This window comes from Nerophis lumbriciformis, linkage group LG11 (genome assembly GCF_033978685.3).
Source record: "Nerophis lumbriciformis linkage group LG11, RoL_Nlum_v2.1, whole genome shotgun sequence".
NCBI classification, from domain to species: Eukaryota; Metazoa; Chordata; class Actinopteri; order Syngnathiformes; family Syngnathidae; genus Nerophis; species Nerophis lumbriciformis.
In genome coordinates this window covers 12,756,395-12,772,911 of record NC_084558.2, presented here as the reverse complement: position 1 = coordinate 12,772,911, position 16,517 = coordinate 12,756,395, and the positions used below count along the sequence as shown (strand labels likewise).

Here is a 16,517-nt window from a genome sequence, read left to right as displayed (position 1 = left end):
ACTTTGACTGACAGTTCCACTCCCCCACTACTGACAATCACAAACTGTTACCTTCAGTGTAGTTTTTCTTTAACAGTAAACATATATACAACCTGAATTCACTTGAGGCCTTGATTTTTGTATAGGTAGAATTTTCATAAGATGGTGCAGGATCCGGCCCACGGGAAGTCCCAAATTAAAAACTTTTTTTTTTTTAATCTGTCCTTTCTAATCCAACCCCTGGTCTATCCAGTATGCTTGTATGGCAAAATGAATACAATGTATTAGGAGTTGCTAACAATCAAAATAAAGTAAAGGGCCCGTTTTAAAATTAGACAAATGTGTAATATGTGTATTCAAATACTAGAACCACTGACAGATGAATGCTCATCTTTATGAATTTATAAAAAGGTTTATTTTCTAAGCCGTCACGTAGTAGTATCTGAAAGTTTTAATGTAGCATTTTTTGGTCAATGTTTTATTTCACTTCCTTGTTGGTTACTATTTTGAGTAAACAACCTGTGATTGATATTTTCATTTAAGTTATCACAACTGTAATAACAATTGCTCCATGTATTATATAATGACTTGTCTTTGATTTGTGATGTCATGTTGTGCCCAAAAAAGCTTTGAACTGTGTTAACTACTGTTATGCATTATGCAAGCTTTTAGTCGATGGACTTTTTAACTTATCCTTTTTATGATGTTGCCCCCGTTTTTAATTCACCTTTGTTTATTTGTGAAAAGCCCTTTATAAATAAAATGTACGTATTTATATTGTTTGTGACAGTGTGCATGTGCACATGCTGCACCAAATAATGCATTAAAATAATGTTCAACATTGTAAATTAAAGCCCAAATCAAAAATGTACAGCAAAGCCATCATGAATATATGAATGAATTTCTTTATTAAATGACTTCAAACACATGAGGGAAAAAATTGAGGAACTTGTATCGATGCTGCAGTTTGAGCTTTGATTTGTTTATATCTATACTGTATAACTCTTACTTGTGTTGAAATGTATTTGATGACTGTTGACCATCCACTAAACGTTTTTGCATACAAATACTTAGCTTGTCAGATACAAAAATGCATAACACAAGTGAGGGTTTTGTTTGAGCAAGTGAGTGAAAATCAACTGTAAAAAATATCTAACGCAGGTAAAAGCCAGTGATGTGGTCTCACGAAAAAAGACAAAATCCGTTCTATAAAAGGACTGCGGATCCTTGCAGAAACAAGGCCACAGTCACTGAGTCAGTTTGATGCGAGGCTTTCCAGAAGTGGTGTGTTAAGTGGTTGAACTATTGAGAAAAAACAATACGTAGTTCAAGTATATTCCTTCTGCGGAGAGTAAACATTCAGTCCACTTCATAAAGAATTAATACAAGCTTGATCTACTTTTTCTTTCGTATACATTTTACTGTCTATTGCTGCGTTCCGACAAAAATAAGTCGGATGCAGGGAAAAGTCGCGGCTGTTAAGAGTCAACACCTTGTAAAAACATTTGAAACAAGAGAAAAAAAACAAACAGGAATGCAAATGTAAGCCGCTCTAAGAATTAATATGGTGTACGAGTAAAGAGTGTGTGTAGCACATAGAAAAGCTGCAGCAGTCTCTTTAAAACTGCAGACGAATTCCAAATGTTGCATTTCTCTTCACCGCTTTATGATTTCACCCGTTTTTTGTCTGTCTGGACCACACCATGATGAAAAGTCCCATGCCCCTCTGGTGGTACAAGGAAGCACTGGATGGAGCTCAGGAGCAGCCATGTTCTGACACTATTCCAAATTTGTTCCCTGTCCTCTCTCCATCCCTCTGAGACTGATGTGCATGTTGAAGTTCTCGGACAGATGACTAGCGTTTTGCTTTGGCCTCCTCGGTCTCTTTATCTACATAAAAAAAATGACGGTTGACATTTCAGACAGGGGAGTTCTTACAAACCACATGTAAAGCTGTGTAATTAGATAATAGTTAGTTACTTCCTTCTCACCTTTCCTGAGTTCATCTCTTTTCTTAGCAGCGTCCTCCCTCTGCTTTTTGATGATAGCAAGTCTTGCCAAGTCGGCCCTGGCCTGCTCCGTCTTCCCCTCCATGTGAAGCTTCCTGTAGCGTTCCTTAGATTTCTGCTTCTCGATCTCCTCCCTGACAAACACAGCAATATGAAAAAAAGCTCACTAGCAGACACACAATTTAGGTCAATTGTATTATTCAACGACCATACAAATAAACTTGAAAAACAACTACCGTATTTTCTGGACTATAAGCCCCAACGTTTTGAATCCTGCAGCCTATAAAACGGTTAGGCTCATTTATGGATTCTTATACACCAACGGCCTTAATGTTTTGTAATTTACAAAAAGTTTTCATAGAACACAGTTACTGTTGCGGAATTGAACGTTGCAGCGACATCATTACTATATGGTATATCCCATCATTACTATATGGTATATCCCCGGCCCCGGGTGGAAATCCTCCCGAATTTTTCAAAACATTTTGGCATAAGCTAACCCACATATCATTGGACATGTACAATGAATCGTTTAAATCACTGAACCAGGCTTCAATTTCTCTCTTCTTGAAAAAAGGTAAGGATCCCTTATCATGAACCTCGTATCAGCATGTTAAGTGTGGACTTCAAACTGTTATCCAAATTGCTGGTTTTCCGTCTGGACACTATTCTTCCATTTATTGTTTATGAGGATCAAACTGGGTACATTCGGCATAGGCACCGCTTGTCGAATCTTTGACATCTTATCAATATATTGTACAGTGTACCTGCTTTTAACACCAAAGAAGCAGTGATATCTATAGATGCTGAAAAGGCATTTGACCTATTAATATTAATTATAATGATCTATTTTATGTCCTGGAGAGATACAACTTTGGTAAGTTTTATTTCATGGACTAAGCGCTTTTATTCATCTCTTGAAGCCTCAGTCAGGAGAAATAATATTCCATCCGAATATTTTCGCCTCTTTTGCTCTACAGGACATGGTTGTCCTCTGAAACCTTTACTTTTTGCTCTTGCCATTGAGCCTCTGTCAATAGCGCTTTGCACTAATCCGCTTATTATGGACATTTTAAGACACAATGTGCAGGGGTCTCAAACTCAATTTACCTGGGGGCCACTGGATGCAGAAGGCCGGGCCGCAAGAAAAGGATTTCTTAAATAAAATCTAACATGCACTTTTTAAAGAATTCACCTTCTTTGAATGGCTTTCCCGCCCTAGCAACCATCTCACTCACCATGTAGCTAGCTTTGACTGCTGCATCGCGCTTTTGGGTTGCTTTCTTGAAGAAATCTTGTTGCCTCAGTAGACTGGTTTTAAAATTTGCAACCCGGTTCACTCTCTCATCTCCCTGGTATTTTGCATACTCCTTAGCATGTCTAGTTGTATAATGACGTTTCAAATTGTATTCCTTGTGTACCGCAACTTTCTCTGTGCAAATAAGACACGTCGGGGTGCCGATGTGCTCAACAAAGGAATATTGCATCTTCCACTTTTCCTGGAATTGTCTTTGCTCATCACTAACCTTTCTCTTCACTGCAGGCTTTGAAAAAGACATGTTTGGGGTTGTGGAATATATTTGTATTTAGCCGACGCACGGAGATTAATGTTATTTCCGCAATGTTTGTCGTTCCGCTTTTCCTCCCTATAGCAACACGGTGGTCGGCGGATAATAGCCGGGAAAGTGCCGGGATAGTGAGCGCAAAAAAGTGACGGCTCTCGGTGTGTTATCCGGCGTCATATAGAAATATATGTAGTGTTCATCGTGTGAGGCAGGTTATCGGGGACTGTTATTACTGACGGACAGGTGTCGCGGTGTGACTGCAGCCAGGCATGTAAGAAAACCCTCGTCTCCATGGCAACGTTTCTGTCGCTTTCACTCATTTGCCGCTTTTTCAGTAACGCAGGGGTAGGCAACCCAGAACGTTGAAAGAGCCATTTTGGAGCCAAATAACAAAAATCGTCTCTGTCTGGAGCCGGGGAGGGAGGGGGGCTCGCCATGGAGTTTAAAGTTACGGTAGCACAATTAGCCCCGAACGGGCTAACATCACGACTAACGTGTTACACGCCCGATTCGCCCAGTGACTCTCTGCCGGAGTATTAGCGCTGGGGTCCAGTGCAACACAGTTTTGTATTGTCGCTCGGTCCTTCAGCGGAGTGCTTCGGAAGCTACCGGACCGCTCGTCTCCCCGGTCCGGACTGTTTACAGCGGCGCCATGGGAGGGAGCGATGGAGTGACACAAACAGTGACAGAGAGAGCTCGATAGAGAGAGAGAGCGAGCAGGCGGGCGAGCGAGGGAGAGAGAGCGCGTGCGGGTCTAGTGGAAAAGCGGCAAAACGTTTCTCTGCTTGAATCACGCAAGTGACGTCAATGTCAGGCCCTCGAGAGCCATATACCACACCGTGATTGGTAGATTCCTTCAGCTCCGCACACAACGCTGTCAAGCACCATTCATATAAAACTTGCGGGCCGAACTAACAGTAAACTTTCATATTAAGGTGGGGGCCGCAAAATAACGTCTCGGACTCCTGCTCTACGCGGATGACCTTCTGTATGTCTCAGACATTCTTTTGTAAATTAGTCAGATTTTGGGTTTCATTTAAAATAAAAAGACTCACAGGTTACGTAAACAATATTTGCAAAGACCAAAATCGTTGGGAGGAGTATCAGTACCAAACTTTAGGTTTTATTACTAGACCACCAACCACCAATTCTAAAGTATTAGCTGCAATATGACGCATTTGATCATCCTCCATAATTGCTGACTATGGAGGCACCCTCAACTAAACCAGCTTTGGTTTACTCTCCCATTCACTCAACTACCAGGTGCAAGCCTGGCTCAGGGAGGAGGACGCCCCTGCCATGCAGAGTCCCCAGGGATTGTACCAACTAGTCCTTTCAAAAAAATCCTCCGCTTATACAAAAAACATCAGTTCAGTTTAGGCGCTATTTTGGTCTACAGACTATTTGTAATCTTGTGCCGATCACTACAATCATGCATTCCCTCCCTCTCTTGTAGAAAGTGCCTTTTTAAGATAAGTCTGGGATCAACAACATGAAAGATTTATACATTGACATCACTTTTGCTTCTGTTCAGCAACTTTGTAATACATTTTCACTACCTAAGCAAATTTATTTTTAGATATCTGCAGACCCGCAGTTTTGTTTGTAATACTTTCTCCAGGTTCCCAAACTTACCGACTGAAACAGACTCTGGTGCGTTTTTGACACAACTTTCGACTTTAATTGGATCTGTTACAAGTACTTACAAAAAATGTTTTCATTTATGCCCTGAGTCTCTGAATTCAATTACGGTAAGTCACTTTGGGAGGGTGACGTAGGAGTGACCCTATCTGAGGAGAGATTGGCAATGATTTTAAGTAGAGTTCATAAGTCTTCTATTTGTGCTAGACACAGCCTTATTCAATGCAAGCTAATACATCGTACTATTATACCAAGGTCCAACTGGCTAAGATGTATGACGCAATATTGTTATTATGTGATCGGTGTCAACCATCTCCAGCTAACTTAATACGTATTTTTTTGGCTCTGCCCACCCCTGTGCAGTTATTGGTATTAAACTTTGAATACTTTGTCTCGGTAATTGGCAAAAAGATTGAACCGAATCCTACTTTGGGGTAGCCTCTCTTTGTTATCTTCTCTCAGAAAATCCAAAAAGAATTTGGTAGCATTCACTACTTTGTTAGCTAGAAGACTCATTGTGGTAATTTGGAAGGCTGCAGCGTCTCCCTGCCACACCCGCTGGATCCGAGATATTCCTTAAATTGGAGAAAATTAGGCTGACATTCAATGGTTGTTCTGTGAAGTTTCAATAAGTATGGGGTGCTTTCCTAAAATATGTAAGAGACTAATTTCCTATTTAACCCCGATTGAAAAGTAATTCAAATGTAGATAATTGATGAAAATTTGTTTGCTTTTGTGTATTGCTGTACAGTGTTGCTGTACATGTCAATATTTGCCTGTACTTATTTGACTTATGCATGTTTTTTATTTTAATTTTATATTTTTTGGGGGGTTTACATGTTTTGGGGGGAAAAAACCTTTGTCTTGCGTTTAATTGTGTTTCTGGCAACTGTATGTGTAAAAAAAAAAAATTCAAGTAACAAATGTTAATTAAAAAAATAGAGACGTTCCGATCAGGAATTTATGCTGCCGATTCCGGTACAGAGGGAACGCGGCCGCTACCAATAGCCATCATATGTATTAGCTCTAAGTATTTCCATATATTTATGAGTGCTACTGACAGTTTAACAATATCAGCACAGTATTTTAAGTAGTTCTTTATTAACTTGTATTACATCCAATTGTCAAAATGTCAATAGTACAAAAAAAACAACTGGTCACCTACCAAACAGGAAGTGATTTGTGAGCAATGGGAGGAACACGCTAAACAGTCAATCACCTAACAGTACCAACTATCAAATTTTGTTGCGACATCTTGCTATCGATTCTCTGCACAGAGTGAGAAGGGAAACTATAAATGAGTGCTGCAGAGAGCAAAAATTGTGGATAAAACGGGTAAAGTCACCTCGATACTATGGCAGTTTTATGGATTTTTTCAAACGGACCATAATCCTTTGCTGCGCTCATCTTTTTACCCCCGACCGTTCCATATTTGGATGTACTGAAACAAAAAGATAAGAACTAAAGTGCAGGACTATATAAATAAAATTATATATAAGTAATGCGATACTTAAAATGTTTTTATTTGATATTTAAATAATTACTGCACAAAATCTATTAATTTTCATACTTTAATAAGAATAACACCAAATTAAATGTTAAACAGACCACGTAACTTCTTGACAGTAAACCTGCCAAAAATTGTACTCAGTTTTCTCTGTGTTTACATTTTCAGAAATCAGAAATACTTTATTAATCCCTGAGGGGAAATTAAAATGTTCAGCACAATCCCATTTAAGATCAGACAAACATTACAGGGAAACAGAACAGGATCGCTGACGGGTCTGCCAACTTCTGGCGCCCCTTACAAAAAGGTGAGATACAGGTAAACAATGGGGGGGTGAGAAAAATAAAATCGGTCTAAGCTTTTAACACTTTGCACTATTTTGTTATACTGTATTAATACAAACCCCGTTTCCATATGAGTTGGGAAATTGTGTTAAATGTAAATATAAACATATATATATAAAATGATTTGCAAATCCTTTTCAACACATTCAATTGAATGCACTACAAAGACAAGATATTTGATGTTCAAACTCATAAACTTTATTTTTTTTGCAAATAATAATTAACTTAGAATTTCATGGCTGCAACACGTGCCAAAGTAGTTGGGAAAGGGCATGTTCACCACTGTGTTACATAACCTTTTCTTTTAACAACACTCAATAAACGATTGGGAACTGAGGAAACTAATTGTTGAAGCTTTGAAAGTGGAATTCTTTCCCATTCTTGTTTTATGTAGAGCTTCAGTCGTTCAACAGGCCGGGGTCTCCGCTGTCGTATTTTACGCTTCATAATGCGCCACACATTTTCGATGGGAGACAGAACTGGACTGCGGGCGGGCTAGGAAAGTACCCGCACTCTTTTTTTACGAAGCCACGCTGTTGTAACACGTGCTGAATGTGGCTTGGCATTGTCTTGCTGAAATAAGCAGGGGCGTCCATGAAAAAGACGGCGCTTAGATGGCAGCATATGTTGTTCCAAAACCTGTATGTACCTTTCAGCATTAATGGTGCCTTCACAGATGTGTAAGTTACCCATGCCTTGGGCACTAATGCGCCCCCATACCATCACAGATGCTGGCTTTTGAACTTTGCGTCGATAACAATCTGGATGGTTCGCTTCCCCTTTGGTCCAGATGACACGATGTCGAATATTTCCAAAAACAATTTGAAATGTGGACTCGTAACACCACAGAACACTTTTCCACTTTGCATGAGTCCATCTTAGATGATCTCGGGCCCAGAGAAGCCGGCGCCGTTTCTGGATGTTGTTGATAAATGGCTTTCGCTTTGCATAGTAGAGCTTTAACTTGCACTAACAGATGTAGCGACGAACTGTATTTGGCGACAGTGGTTTTCTGAAGTGTTTCTGAGCCCAAGTGGTGATATCCTTTAGAGATTGATGTCGGTTTTTGATACAGTGCCGTCTGAGGGATCGAAGGTCACGGTCATTCAATGTTGGTTTCCGGCCATGCCGCTTACGTGGAGTGATTTCTCCAGATTCTCTGAACCTTTTGATGATATTATGGACCGTAGATGTTGAAATCCCTAAATTTCTTGCAATTGCACTTTGAGAAACATTGTTCTTGAACTGTTTGACTATTTGCTCATGTAGTTGTGGACAAAGGGGTGTACCTCGCCCCATCCTTTCTTGTGAAAGACTGAGCATTTTTAGGGAAGCTGTTTTTATACCCAATCATGGCACCCACTTGTTCCCAATTAGCCTGCACACCTGTGGGATGTTCCAAATAAGTGTTTGATGAGCATTCCTCAACTTTATCAGTATTTATTGCCACCTTTCCCAACTTCTTTGTCACGTGTTGCTGGCATCAAATTCTAAAGTTAATGATTTGCAAAAAAAAAAAAAAGTTTAACAGTTTGAACATCAAATATGTTGTCTTTGTAGCATATTCAACTGAATATGGGTTGAAAATGATTTGCAAATCATTGTATTCCATTTATATTTACATCTAACAAAATTTCCCAACTCATATGGAAACGGGGTTTGTACTTTCTTACATATTACTTATTTTTGCACTTTGATTTAAAGAGGTTATTTTTAAGTGTCTGTGATTTTAGACCATCGTTTTGTCATGGGTGTGTTGACATTCCTTTCCTTTCTGCCCTGATAGCTGAGAGGATTATAACCAGAGGACAGTAACATTTGAAATGAAAATGTTTAATATATTTTTCTCCTGGTCCATATTTTTATAGGTCATAATAATATCAATTATCAATATTGACCAATATGAAAACTTATGTTGTGATAGTTTTCAGCCATATCGCCGTGTCCTATATCTACCAGAGGGGATCGCCGTTTGTGATCGGCTTTAAAAGGCAATAGTCAGCAATGGCGATCACATACATCCATCCATCCATCCATTTTCTACCACTTATTCCCTTCGGGGTTGCGGGGGGCGCTGGAGCCTATCTCAGCTACAATCGGGCGGAAGGCGGGGTACACCCTGAACAAGTCGCCACCTCATCGCAGGGCCAACACAGAGACAGACAACATTCACACACTAGGGACAATTTAGTGTTGCCAATCAACCTATCCCCAGGTGCATGTCTTTGGAGGTGGGAGGAAGCCGGAGTACCCGGAGGGAACCCACGCAGTCACGGGGAGAACATGCAAACTCCACACAGAAAGATCCCGAGGCCGGGATTGAACTCACGACTACTCAGAACCTTCGTATTGTGATACTCTTTCATTAAAATAGGCCGATAATGACCGGTGGCCAATCAATCAGCACATTATTCAAAACAACTCACTAAAGACCCACCTTTCTCTGCGAGACAGCTCTTGAGGTGCATCAACATCTACTTCGGCCACTTTCTTGCTTTTCTGAGATACACGGTTGGGGTTCTCAATTTCTATGATTCCTTCCACACCGCTCCTCTTCCTAGACTGTGTGTAGAAATGAACGCATTTGTAGCACAACACAAGATGCAGCCAGCAAACTCTTTACCGCCCTTCCTCACCTCAGACTCCTCATCACTGCTACTCTCCTCGGAGTTGGAAGCAACCTCTTTCTCAACACCACCATTTTCCTCCTATTGGAGAAAACAATCAGTAACCAAAATACATTTCTTATAAATAAAAATAAAACCTTAACTCACCAGCTCTCGCTGTGCTTTCATCTGACGGTCTATCTCCTCAGGATTGCTGAATTGCTTCCCTCTGCCCTTGTGGCCCTTTTTCCCTGGAGAGTAACATGCAGATCGATTACAATACAATATGAGCTTCTGGGGTTAATTTATTTAATACTTTCGTTGATGTCGGTATTATCTAGCAGGAAACTACTGCCACAACATTAGGTATACCTGTCCCATTGTGAACCTTGATTAGATTGTATCAAATAGCCTGGGGCCTTCACTAGCAAGTCTCACACAGTGGGAAAATTACGTGTTATTGAGAAGATGTAAGAAATAAATAGCTGTCAACGGGCGATTCTACGGCACACATGGTAACGTTAATGGCGGTAAACGCACACAGAAACGTTACAGTGCGAATGTTTTAAGGGGAGCTAACTTTACAACAAGCGTAAAACTAATTTCAACACCATTTAAAGCACTCTGATATGATATGCAACCATTATGTTTCCGCGGGACGCGAACACAAATATAGCCCCTTTGCTAACCAGTTAGCATGCTAAAGCTAAGCATGCGCCACAATATACGGCACAACACGCCACATTTGCTAGCTACGATTAGCTTGCTTAAAGAGATACTTACCACCTCTCGGCATGATGACGGTTAAGGACAATAATATAACTCGATCCCAGTAGTTACCACTATTTCCTTTTTTACACCACAACGTTAAAATTCGTCTAAGAAAAGCTAAACAGCTGGAACTTTGTGTCTACTGTCTTCTAAGGGTTGTCAGCATTTACCGTAACTACGTCGCGAATCTACCCGCGCATGCGCAGTGGGTAGGCAATCGTGACGTTTGACTGAGAGATTGATTTACCAATCAGCTGCACTGATTATTAGGCGGGCCTAGTACTCTTTGACATGGATATTGAAAATAATAAGCTTGCACTCTACATACTTTGTACATAGTCCTATGTTAAGTAATTATATGAAATAAGAATTGGAGATGAAAAAACACCATTATCATTCTATCGTCAAATCGAATATATACATATATACTGTGGTAGCTTGAAATCTACAAGAAAATACAGTAATGAACGACAGCATATGGTCTATTTGTATCAGTCATCATAGTTGTCCATGCAGTGCATCCGGAAAATATTCACAGCACTTCACTTTTTGTTGTTACAGCCTTATTCCAAAATGGAAAGCATGTCCATTGTTGTCCTCAAAATTCCACACACATTACCTCATAATGAGCATGTGAACAGGGACGACGTGGCGCAGTTGGGAGAGTGGCCGTTCCTGGTTCAATCCCCACCTTCTACCAACCAAGTCACGTCCTTTGTGTCCTTGAGCAAGACACTTCACCCTTGCTCCTGATGGGTCGTGGTTAGGGCCTTGCATGGCAGCTCCCGTTATGAGTGTGTGAAAGTGTGTGTGAATGTGGAAATAGTGTCAAAGCGCTTTGAGTACCTTGAAGGTAGAAAAGCGCTATACAAGTATAACCCATTTACCATTTTGAAAAAAAAAAAAAAAAAAATTCTAATTTGTACATAAGTAATCACAGCCTTCGCTCAATATTTTGTTGATGCACATTAATGCACAATTACAGCCTCACGTTTTTTGGAATATGATGCCACACGCTTTGCACACTTATCTTTGGGCATTTTTGCCCATTCCTCTTTGCAGCACATTTCAAGCTCCATCAAGTTGGATGAGAAGCATAGTTTTTCATTCAGGATGTCTCTGTACATTGCTGCATTCATCCAATTTATTATTAAATGTTGGGATTCATCTCAACCATGAATTGATTAACGTGGACCCTGACTTAAACAAGTTGAAAAACGTATTCGGGTGTTACCATTTAGTGGTCAATTGTACAGAATATGGACTGTACTGTTCAATCCACTAATAAAAGTTTCAATCAATCACTCAATCTCTGCACCAATCCACCAATCAGGTCTGTACGGTATAGTGGCCAGAGGGAAGCCATTTTTTTTAAATAAAAAGTTTGCCAAAATGCACATGAAATACTCCAAGACCATTAGAAACTAAATTCTCTGATCTGATGAGACAAAGATTGAACACTTTGGCATGAATGGCAGGCATCATGTTTGGAGGAAACCAGGCGCCGCTCATCACCAGGCCAATACCATCCCTACAGTGAAGTATGGTGGTGGCAGCATCATACTGTGGGGATGTTTTTCAGCGGCAGGAACTAGGAGACTAGTCAGGATATAGGGAAAGATGAATTCAGCAATGCACAGAGACATCCTGGAGGAAAACCTGACGCTTCTCATCCAACCTGTAGGAGCTTGAGAGGTGCTGCAAAGAGGAATGGGCAAAGTGAAATGTGCGAAACTGCCCAAAGATAGGTGTGCCAAGATTGTGGCATCATATTCAAACACACTTCAGGCTGTAATTGCTTCCAAAAGTGCATCAACAAAATATTCAGCAAAGGCTGTGGATACTTTAAACATGTGTTTTTTATGTTAAATACATTTGCAAAAAAAAAATAAAAAAAAAAATCACAATGTCATTATGGGGTATTGTCTGTAGAATTTTGAGGGCAACAATTAAGTTATTCCATCCATCAATTTTCTACCGCTTGTCCCTTTCGGGGTCGCGGGGGGTGCTGGAGCCTATCTCAGCTGCATTCGGGCTGTGAATGCTTTCCGGATGCACAGTATTCATAAAACTAACCTGAATCTGTTTAGTAAATAAGGTGTTGGGTATTCCTGGAAATAAATATGTGAATAAAATCCCTCGGCTGCTTAAATTGTGACAGAAAATTCCCTTTAATGTGAAGAGAACTGTTTACTACACAGGTACGATGTAAAAAATGCTGAATATTTAAAATACCTTACGCAATAAAAAATAAGGCAATTAAAAAAAATCTGTATATTTAGTCTTTCTGATTGATAAACCTTTGGACATTATTAGCTATACACAAATTAAAAAGGTATTATTATTTTTAAACAGAACACAATCCCACTTTATAATTCCTATGAGGAAGGCATCATATATTTGTCATTTCTTCAATGCACGGACGTGATCCCCTCCACTTCTTTCTCTTTTAGGTGGTACTCCACTGTGGACTCCGTCAGCTACATGGAAAAGATGAAATGTACTGTTTATAATAGGGATGCATTAAACCTCATTAGTGTTCTATCTGTTCTCACCATGTCAAGAAGAATTTCAATCTTTAATTTCAGAATATTGTTTTCTTCCTCCAGCTGTATGTTTCTTTTCTTGAGCCGCTCAACTTCCTTTACGGATGCATTTCCACCAGAGTCTGGTCAAGAATAATTAAAAGAAAAGTAATATGTATGCATCTGACACTAACATTCTCTGTACTGGCTTGTTAGCCACATTGCTAACTTCCATTACCTGTTATCCACTGGCCATCTTCAAATTTTAAAGTCTGTCCCCCAATGTTCATCACAGGCGGTCCATATTGAAGGCCAAGCTCCATTTCCCGTGTGGAACGATCTAACTAAAAAAAGAGGACATGTACAGGGAAAATCATCAAATCTGTATGTTTTTGTAATATAAAGGGTGGGCGATACTCCAAATTTTGTTCTCAATAAAGTCAGTCTTTCACAATAAAAGCACCAAAGCGGTCAGGTCTTTCCACCAGCACATGCCCCTGTTGAGTTATGTGCGCTCAATAACAATGTTATTTGGTCGTACTGTATATTATCCTTTTTATTTATGTTATGGTACATACATATTGCTTTTATTGTGAAACGATTTCCTGTGCAAGTTTGTTGTAATTCATTCTTGATGGACACACAAAGGGGCTTTCTAAAAGTGTTGTAAGCATTATATCCCGCTCTCCTGCGGCTTTGAGCACGGAAACTACAATTTATACTTGTTGCAACTGTTATTTAACCAGATAAGAAGCCATTGAGATCGAGATCTTTCACAAGGTTGCCCTGTCCAAGAGGTCAACAGCGCATGTCAGAGAGCAGTTCAAGACATTAATTTTAAAATGTATAAAAGTCAGCTTATAATAGGGATTTGGCAACATTTAGCTCCTAACATATGGAGGGTCGATTGGGACAGAATTAAATGAATAAATAACCCACTGACTTTGAGTTTGACAGATAAAATACATGCATGAAGCGCTGACACACAGGTTCATGAAATTATTAAATAAAGCATGAAATCATGAAATAATTAAATTGTGAAATAATTAATTAGATCATTAAATAACTAAATCATTGAATCATGAAATAATAATTAAATCATAAAATAAAAAATCAAATTATGAAATGGATTAAATAAATCATGAAACAAATAGTTGAATGATTACATAATTAAATGTAATTTTACATTAAATAAATTAAGGACACATTTAATGAAACATATGTCTCTAATTTCAATTACAATTTACTAATGACAGATTTAAGTAATTATTAAAAGATGTAATTATTTATTTATTTAATTATGTCGCATTTGACCCCCAATACCAGAGGTTCTCAAACTTCTTTCACAAAGTACCACCTCAGAAAACACTTGGCTCTCCAAGTACCAACATAACGACCAACATTAAAATACAGTAGTGTAGTAGGCCAAAGTATTTATTAAAAACAAGGCAGAGGTTTATTTAAAAAATATATTTAATATTTTTGGCCACTGTAACAATACACACAGATTGAACAGTAACACTATGTTTGACTATCGGAAAACGATACACTGTACCTAAATAATGAATCAAAGTTTTTGGCGCGTACCACAGTATGAGAATTACTGCTCTATACTAACGTTAGTTATCACTGATTGTATAGCCTATCATCACAACAGCAGGACAGCATAATTGACATTTGCATAACTTGCTTATCTGGAACTGCTTTAGTGTGTGTGCACTCGCTCTCGGCGTGTACGTATGTAAGAGACAGCCATGAGTGAGAGTCTGAACGCCAGAATTTTTCGTCGGGCCAACAAGCTATTTTTATTCAATAGGACTAGTAATTGTAAAAAAATATGTACAATTATTTAAAATATATACTATGTTAAACCACTAATGATAACAAAAATCCAGCCTGTAGTGTCCTTATATTTTTTGCTTCGAAAATATAACCTTGAGTAAGCTATATATATTTATCATTTATTTATATATATATATATATATGTATGTGTGGGAAAAAAAATCACAAGACTATTTCATCTCTACAGGCCTGTTTCATGAGGGGGGGGTACCCTCAATCGTCAGGAGATATGTATATATATATATATATATATATATATATATATATATATATATATATATATATATATATATATATATATATATATTCAGGCCGCGGTGATGTCATGTTATCGATGGGAAAATGCATTTTTTTACAATATGATTTGCCTGAGCGGCTAGGAGACACCGAGAGTAACAAGCGGTAGAAAATGGATTAGAAAGGACAGATTTAAAAAAAAATAATAATACATTTAAAAAAACAACTTCTTTTTTTTTTACTTGGGACTTCCGGATTTTGGACGCTGGCGGGCCGTAGTTTGGGGACCGTTGAACCTGAGTAGTCTTGGGTTCAATCCCGGGCTCGGGATCTTTCTGTGTGGAGTTTGCATGTTCTCCCCGTGACTGCTTGGGTTCTCTCCGGGTACTCCGGCTTCCTCCCACCTCCAAAGACATGCACCTGGGGATAAGTTGATTGGCAACACTAAATTGGCCCTAGTGTGTGAATGTGAGTGTGAAAGTTGTCTGTCTATCTGTGTTGGCCCTGCGATGAGATGGCGACTTGTCCAGGGTGTACTCCCGCCTTCCGCCCGATTGTAGCTGAGATAGGCTCCAGCGCCCCCCGCGACCCCAAAAAAAGGGAATAAGCGGTAGAAAATGGATGGATGGATGGATGAACTAGAACAATAGCAACAATCTAACTAAACGAACAACAAAAATCATAGACGTCGATGAAACGAAATGAAAGACAACTGAAAAATATCTCGCGTGAATATTGACCAGATATTGATATAACGCGTAGTATCGATCGTATCGATGTTCAGATTGATCAGCTCGCCATTAGTGATATTTACATACTTTCTTGTGCAGGAACTTACTGTATGAAGGCTTGATAACGATGCTGATTTCCTTGGAGGGATCTTCTTCGGACTGAATAAGTTCCCAAAACTAAGCGGGAGCTTCAGTGACATTTTGAGGTCCTAGATGAGGTTGAACACACAAGTTAATATTACTTTTTGTACAGACACTTAACGCCATGCCATCGTTGTAGTTACCAGCAGGACACAACACGACGGGTTAATGCTAGCTAACAGGCACTTATCTGACAACTAGTAGCTACGGATATTTATCATACCTGACCTTTATTTTGATACTGTTGATAGCCTTACGGGTGCATTAGTAGCTCTTTGGTGTGACACTGTCTTTATATATGTATAATATTTAACTCCATAAAGACTATTTAGTTAAATCCCTAATGCTGCGGTCGACCTCTCCGTATACAATGCTAGCGTGCTACTGCGCAAGTGCGAATGTTCCATTAAAAAATGAGTAATTCTGTTTAACAATTGTATGTTTAATATCGCTGTTACGATTTAATTTGAACCACACCAATTTTCCCCCCTTTTTTATATTTTAATATTATTTTTCATTCATTTATTTTATGAATTAGTAAACACATTCTTTAAATACGATCAAATGGAACGTCCCAAAATACATCACCATAGTGATCCGAATACGGCGATTACCACTT

General features: G+C 39.1%; 2 protein-coding genes across 4 annotated transcripts; both read right to left on the bottom strand.

Moving 5' to 3' along the window:
• Positions 1-864: 864 nt before the first annotated feature.
• Positions 865-10,586, bottom strand: pdap1a (pdgfa associated protein 1a). The gene is made up of 6 exons (XM_061967331.1): positions 10,435-10,586; positions 9,820-9,902; positions 9,682-9,753; positions 9,483-9,607; positions 1,971-2,122; positions 865-1,869 (listed from the first exon to the last, which is right to left on the bottom strand). The coding sequence occupies exons 1-6, from the start codon at positions 10,445-10,447 to the stop codon at positions 1,835-1,837; spliced, it is 480 nt and encodes a 159-aa protein (XP_061823315.1). The 5' UTR covers positions 10,448-10,586; the 3' UTR covers positions 865-1,834.
• Positions 10,587-12,230: 1,644 nt separating this feature from the next.
• On the bottom strand, positions 12,231-16,279 carry cby1 (chibby 1, beta catenin antagonist). Of its 3 annotated transcripts, none has more exons than XM_061966155.2 (5): positions 16,042-16,279; positions 15,865-15,966; positions 13,186-13,291; positions 12,978-13,090; positions 12,231-12,902 (listed from the first exon to the last, which is right to left on the bottom strand). In XM_061966155.2, the coding sequence occupies exons 2-5, from the start codon at positions 15,955-15,957 to the stop codon at positions 12,834-12,836; spliced, it is 381 nt and encodes a 126-aa protein (XP_061822139.1). In that variant the 5' UTR covers positions 15,958-15,966; positions 16,042-16,279; the 3' UTR covers positions 12,231-12,833. The 3 variants fall into 3 exon arrangements, with proteins under 3 accessions (XP_061822139.1, XP_061822138.1, XP_061822137.1); XM_061966154.2 differs by having other exon boundaries at positions 16,122-16,279; XM_061966153.2 differs by having other exon boundaries at positions 12,233-12,902; positions 16,127-16,279.
• Between the last annotated feature and the right edge of the window lie 238 nt (positions 16,280-16,517).

Excerpts from the sequence above, each read along its gene's own strand:
- pdap1a (XM_061967331.1), bottom strand. Across the intron at positions 2,123-9,482 it reads GAGCTGTCTCGCAGAGAAAG|GGAGGAGATCGAGAAGCAGA; the intron begins GTGGGTCTTTAG and ends TGTGTTTGTCAG. Across the intron at positions 1,870-1,970 it reads AAGAGATGAACTCAGGAAAG|ATAAAGAGACCGAGGAGGCC; the intron begins GTGAGAAGGAAG and ends TTTTTTATGTAG.
- cby1 (XM_061966155.2), bottom strand. The coding sequence starts at position 15,957 with ATGTCACTGAAGCTCCCGCTTAGTTTTGGGAACTTATTCAGTCCGAAG. Across the intron at positions 13,292-15,864 it reads CGTTATCAAGCCTTCATACA|TTAGATCGTTCCACACGGGA; the intron begins GTAAGTTCCTGC and ends CTCTTTTTTTAG. Across the intron at positions 13,091-13,185 it reads AGATGGCCAGTGGATAACAG|ACTCTGGTGGAAATGCATCC; the intron begins GTAATGGAAGTT and ends ATTCTTGACCAG.